The sequence below is a fragment of the Syngnathoides biaculeatus genome, chromosome 7 (assembly GCF_019802595.1).
Source record: "Syngnathoides biaculeatus isolate LvHL_M chromosome 7, ASM1980259v1, whole genome shotgun sequence".
Taxonomy (NCBI): Eukaryota; Metazoa; Chordata; class Actinopteri; order Syngnathiformes; family Syngnathidae; genus Syngnathoides; species Syngnathoides biaculeatus.
Genome location: NC_084646.1, coordinates 31,734,179 through 31,740,924, shown reverse-complemented (window position 1 = coordinate 31,740,924; position 6,746 = coordinate 31,734,179). Strand labels below are relative to the sequence as shown.

General features: G+C 39.5%; 1 protein-coding gene across 1 annotated transcript in view; it reads left to right on the top strand.

The window, feature by feature from the left end:
- The first annotated feature begins 2,521 nt into the window (after window positions 1–2,521).
- The window catches only part of mylk4b (myosin light chain kinase family, member 4b), a 58,303-nt gene continuing 54,078 nt past the window's right edge, over window positions 2,522–6,746 (top strand). The window contains exon 1 of the mRNA XM_061824034.1: window positions 2,522–2,740. Coding sequence (XP_061680018.1) covers window positions 2,679–2,740 — 62 coding nt within the window. The 5' untranslated portion in view covers window positions 2,522–2,678. The remainder of the gene's footprint in view (window positions 2,741–6,746) is intronic.

Genomic DNA, 6,746 nt, shown 5'->3' with positions numbered 1-6,746 from the left:
AAGTGGGAGAAGTCCACTTGCACTTTTGTTAGGAGCTCTTGCTTCAGTACCTCTGATTGCTCCTTGAGCACATCCAGTGTACCTGTGTGTATAATGACAGATTTCACAGTTGGGTGCTGATAAGTGATCGCCAGGATTTTTTTGAGAGATATCAGACACCGTGTCAAAACACAGTACTTTGATGTTCTTCTCACTCCAAAAGTGTTTCACATCCTTGATGGCTACCAACTATTAATGTTTGAGATTCCATTTTTTTCTTGGATGATTTAAATTCATACCTTTCAGTGGTGGAGGATGAGCATTCTTGGCCAGGGTCTTGTAAAAGTGGCTCAAATCTATTTGTAACTCTGATGTCAATATTTTTGACTGACTTACATTCTTTTTTCTTGCTCTTCACTGTAACAACTGTCCATGGCCGCTCCATCGGCAGCCCGCAATGCAGGCAAGCCAGATTCCTGGGTAATCTCCTGGTGTTGTTTTGTCTTCCTTTTTAAAAGTCCCATATCTTTGGGCTTTGCTCCCAGTAAATTCCAGGGAGAGGTGCTGTATAGCTTTACGGCTGTTGCAGATGTCTGTGACAGCTTCTTACTCATTGTGTGTTTCTATATGTAAATTGCTTTCTTTCAACTTATCCCGTTAGGGGTCGTCACAGCGTGTCATCTCAAATGCACACTCATATTTGTTAGGCACAGTTTTTTTGCCGGATGGCCTTCCTGACGCTTGGGGATTGGGGTCCCCAATGGGAAACAAACTCACGACCCCTGGTTTACCAAACCAACCCTCTAATCACTGAGCTATGGGCCCCCCGCTGTGTTTCTATATGTAAATATGGATGCCAATTTTTCTGTCTTGGGAAGTCAAGCAATTGCCTGGTTGTGAGAAACAGAGCAAAGAAAAAAAGGAAAAAATCCACAAAAATTAACAGTCTTTATTGCGCAGTCTAAAATAAGTGAAAGCGGAGATGGGAAGGAGAACGGTTGGTAACAAAAAAAAGAAAAAAGGAAAAAGTGTCATTCAATCCACCTCCTTCACATCAAAAGAGGGAGTCTCAAAAGGAAAGAAAAAACAGTTTAAATTTAAATATTTTATATAATATATTTAAATAAGAAGGTTTTATCCTGATGCACTATGGTTGCTTTCTCAGAGCCTGTGTTTGTGGATGTGGTTTGTAACAGTGTTGGTTTCGCCTTGTTCACGGCAGCTGTGACAAATAAATGGAAATTGCCTCCTGTGTCATGATGTGGTCGTTAAAACTACACAACGCAGAAGTCCACCGGTCACATGTAATCTTATGGTACTGGACTGTACCCAGGGAGGTTGAGGGAGTAGAGGAAGAGGAGAAGACAATGGTTTATTAAGAAGTAGCTCAAGATTAATATTTCCAATGTGTGAGCGTATCCAAAGGAACTAGTAACAGGAAGCAGGAGCGTGGGCAGGTGGATCAGCTTGACAGTGTTTTTGGAGTGGCCAGCGAAGTGGGGAACACAGAAGGAATACTGGAAGCGGAGAATAAGCATCAGTGTAAATACCCAGGTAATTAACTTACAAACAAGAGAAATACTCTGTCGAGCCAGTCTCTGTACCACAAGGAAGTGTGAATACTCTGGCACCAGATCCCTGGATCAGGCCATCTTAAATACAGGCAGTGGTGAATGCTGATTAAGAACAGGCATGTGGGCAAGCAGGTGAAGATTTCTGGAGGGAAAGAGATTTGAGAATGGGAGATTGGGGGAAATGTACATAGCATTACCCCCCCACCCCCCTAATTTCCACATAGGAACTACAGGGCACAGAATCAGAATCAGCTTTATTGGCCAAGTGTATAACAAAAAACAAGGTTATTATCTCCGACAGTCGGTGGTATGACATTCAGAACAAAGAACAAACAAACTATGAACAAAGAACAAGATATATAGTTGGACATTAAGTATTTATTAAACAGACTGATGCCATTTGTCAAACAGTGAAATGAATAATTTATGAAGCTCAACAGTACATAGTCCTTCTATTTTGGGTGGTTCTTACAAAGCAGAGTCAGATACCCAAAGGGCCTATGTCACTATAAAATCTAAGTACAAAAGCTGGGATAAACTGCAAAACTCAATGCTGGGATCTAAGAAAAGCAATGTGTCTACCTATTTTCAGTCTGAAGTCGCCCAGCCCTCCTCTCCAATCCCTGTATTTATCACAGTCCCCCTTTCAGTTTATCATCCCTCCTCTTGCAGAGACACATGGTGCTATGGCATTCCAAACGCTCCTTTATAATAAGCCACATTCTCTGGAACACTTCCTCTGCTCTCTGGCTGCTTGTGGCCCCTGGACCCATGAGAGCTTTGCACCTCCCTCCTTCCCTCATTCCCTTCACCTGCCCCACATCCTTTCATCCACCATACACAGACACAAGACACCCCATCCAATACGCCTCAAATCCCCCCCACACCCTACCCTCCTACAATCACGCCCCCTGTGCTTATCCCTGGACGTCTGTGGCTCCTAGTGCAGAGTGTCGCCATATACTAAACCTTGGGATTGAGCTTTCTTCTCAGATCCGACAGACACACTGGATCAAACACCTTCCTGTTACACAGCCAAAGTAGGAAGCTAAAATCAAACTAACCAAAACAAAACCTTTGTAAGAACTAGAGGGTATACGTGGGGAGAGAGCCTTCATCACACCCATGAGAGACATGGGAGGAAATGATAAGATTTTGGTGATCGCCAATGTCCCCAGCTATCAAGTGTGAGTATTTTATAATAATGTAAAGAAAAGTCTCGTGGAGATTTGCTAAGTTACAACTGTGACTAATTTGCGCTGTAGTAGAATTATATTGATAGTCCAGAAATTTTGTGAAAACTTACCAGCATAATCATCATGTTTTGAATTGTAACACCATTATGCGTGACATATCTTTTACATGCCCTACAAGGTGCAACCTATCAAGCCATTCAGCAGACTTTTTAAATGTTGTTAATAATGTCTATTCATCGAGTTAAGCCTGGATTTTTCTCAATTTGTTTGTTTCCAATATTTTTATCTTTAGAATTTTAGCATTTCGGACAAAAATACAGTTTGGCTGGAAATCAAAAGCTAAGAATAAATAAAATAATTGCACAGCACAAAAGAGTGTTACTCTAGTTATCATATGTGCACTAAAATAAGATCTTGGCTTTGTTCTTGATGACATGGAAAAGCACTCTCAGAGGAAGTTCTACAGTTACACTATCTTGCAGAGTTGTGACAGTGTGAAGGACTGGACTGAAAATGTCATTTGAAGCACAAATTAATGTGTGCAAGTGCATATGTGAGTATATTGTACAAGTATGCACATGGTGTACTGTGAAAACAATGCAGTTTATGTAATTTCTTAAAAACCAGCGTGAAGTTTCCACATATAAGCACAGGACAATTTCAGTGTCGGCTGTATTTTTAATCAAATTTGGCTACATTGTAAAGGGACCAGCCATGATCTAGCCATTTGTCTTGAATACTGCTGAGAACAATTATGATAACATGCAGTGAAATGCTTGGCTTTGTTCCATTGTGATGTGGCTGCAAGCTGATGTGAACTGACTGTCCAATTAGGGAACTAATGACAAGTTAAAGCATTCTGTCAATAACGTGGTATAACTGTATCAGCCAGGCAACGTTTCTTATTATACTCATTAATTTAGTGGCTAAAAACTCCTCATTAGTGAAGATGTGTTGTCACACTAAAGGTTTTAATGTTTTTGTCCTTTTTTTATGGTGGTTTGCATTTGAACTACTAATTTATGTTGTGCGTTTTCATCTAATTTGAGTAGCACCGTAAATTTGAGTGAATGATGCTGTGTTCTTTTCAATCCATACACACATGCTCAAACACCTCACCCACATTCCCATTGTTTATAGGCTTTGAAAGATGTTTCCATGCAACTTCAAAACAAGGACATTGGATGCCCCTGAGAGAACACGGTGAAGGCTGTGACCTCAAAAAGCCCACAGGCTTGCCCCATCTGGGACTGCAGCCCTTGTCCAGTTTCTTTTCCTGTATCTTCCTTACAAGTAATCTCCCCAACGGAGTTAGTCCTTGCATTGGTTGCACACTTTTGTATAAGTGCAGATCATATACCGTACATAGGTGGATGTTTGTACATGTGGGGGCTGCACAAACCAGCTAGTATGTTCACTGTGTGTCTCCATGAGTCACTTGCTGTCACCTAAGCAAAAATCAACTGCAATCCCGGCAGATTGTGAAAAATTACATGAAATTCTCAATTATTTATTATTCTGCATGATGTGCATATTTGGTGATATTCTTCGTTTTTAATTTTTTTGTATCCTGCACCTCTATGTGAGTATTGATCAACTTAAAAATCATTGGTTGTCAGAATTAACAGTGTGGATCTGGTATCCTCAAACCCATGAAAAGAAAATGTATTCAGATTTTGGCATTTTTTTGAGTGTGGAAGCAAATGGAAAGTGATGTTTCTTCAAATCACTGTGGTCTGTCCACAAATGATTTTGCCATCTTAGTCAGCATGTCTTCTTTTCTTAGTTAAAATCCTCACAGCTCTAAGTATCTCCACAACACAGGACAGTACTTGCAGCTCTTCCCATCAGTTACACAGGGTTATGACTGGGAAGACAAACAGGAATAATGTTTATTATATTGATGTGGATTACCAAGGGCGGCTATGCTAAGTAAAGATTCACAGAACATAGCTTGCATTTTTGCTATACAAAAAGACACAAATACATTTAACAAATCCCCATACGGGTTTTTACATGTCTTGTTAAAGCAACGAACTGCAACGAGTCAATGCAGCCGCAATCAAAATACGTCAATTGCGCTTTAATGCCAGTCTGCCTGACAACAGGCATTTGTGACAGCTCTTTCAGACCAGAGCACTACTTCACTAAGGAAGGCTTTCCATTTCTGGTGTTAGCATGACACATGACCTCTTCATGTGCTCTGGTGTACCAGAAATAAAGCTCTTTAAAGTGAGTGACTTGTGCTCAGCCATACTCTTTGGTGCATTTGGGTTCTCAGAATTTGTTGGCTATCTCAGCACCACTTCATACTTGAAAGAACGTATGGCACATAGAAATGTTATGAATTACTCATCAAAACACCAAAAATCAAGGCATTTCTTTGGTGGTGCTTTTGACAGCTGATGTTTGTCAAAAGGAATGAGGAATGAACTGCTTCTTTATTTACATGAATATATACAGTAATTACCAACCATTTAAATCCTTCTAAACTAGAAGTTATCGTCTTGGCTTAAATTTCAGTAGAGAAGAGTGGTTTAAATTATTACTTTTCTTCATTGCCATTTTTGTTTGTTTGACAATTTTTATGGTTTACTTTGAATCAGGATAAAATTTTTGTTCCTGAACTTTTGGTTAATTATGCTAGATCCGTTGCTCAGTGGATAAATGACAACATTCGGTCATATTCTAAGAATAGGCATGAGCCTTGAAATTGGTACATTTGAACATTACTATTTCAGTTGTGATACAAAAAATGTATGATCCCTGCATTTATACAGGAATCTTCGTAAATGACGAAAAAGGTGGACTCCTAGAGTTGCAGTGGATTTTAATTTAAAACTTGAACTTATTAGTGTTTGTGCCATGTTAATGACACTTTTAAGGAAGTGCAATCTTTTAAATTGTGCATTGTCGCTTCCATCACATTATGTGGCTCTATGAAAGTTGGATGTTCATCTATTGAGAAAAGAGGATTTTTTTCATCTTTATCCAATTCTAAAATTAAGGAAAATAGCAAATGTTCAGAAATGAACATTGTGTTCGTCTTTTGACACCTTTTTGTGTTTAAAGACTTTAAGCTCGTGGATCATCACCAAAGAGCATAGAATAAAAATGTTATTAAATATGTTGCTGTCTGCTGTTAATTGGATAGATACAGGAGACACACGAACCTTATTGTATGTTTGTGTTTACTTACACAGTGGCCTAACTTTTTGGGAACCTGGGTTGTAAATCATCAGACCTAAAGAGCTGCCATTAGAAGTAATACCAGCTGTCCACTCCAGGTCACCCTTTTGGTTTTAGAGGTGAAATCCTACCTCAAGAAATCCCCTGGAGCTGGAGGACAGCCCTGGCTGCCACAGACAGTCTGCATCAGACACTCACACAGTGTGTTGAAACTACAGACTGTCTAATTGTAAAGCACAACCAGTACATGTACATTCTAGAGATAAAAATATCCTCAGCAATCTTACATGACCACCCCCAGAGGCTCAACAGGTAGAGCAGAAAGCCAGCTGTCTCACGCAGGCGTCAGGGTGGATTTCTTCAGATCATCAGTCATCACTCTTCTATGTAAGGCTGCTCCCCATTGGTGACATGGCTCAAAACATTTGGCAAGCACAGTGTGTGGACCACTAAGAGATAAGGATTTTGTAGTAATCCTTTGACATGGTGACACGGACCAAAACTATGCAAATTTACATACTGTATCTACGAGAGGAAATCAAAAACTGAAGCCAACTGAATTTAACCTGTAAATAATAGCTTTTTTCCTGAAATTTTCAGTTTGTAGTTTAAATGCTTGTTTGAAGATCTATCTTATTAAGTTTTTTTTTCGCTTGTCCTATTTCTGTCAATCATTTTGGAAATTATGAGATTGTTTGATGCCCATCAGAAGCATGGAGTTGTGATCACATTTCAGGCTTTGGAATGATTAAGAACAAGGGAAAATATATTGAAAAGCAATGGTGAAAGCCTTACTTTTTGGTCCTTG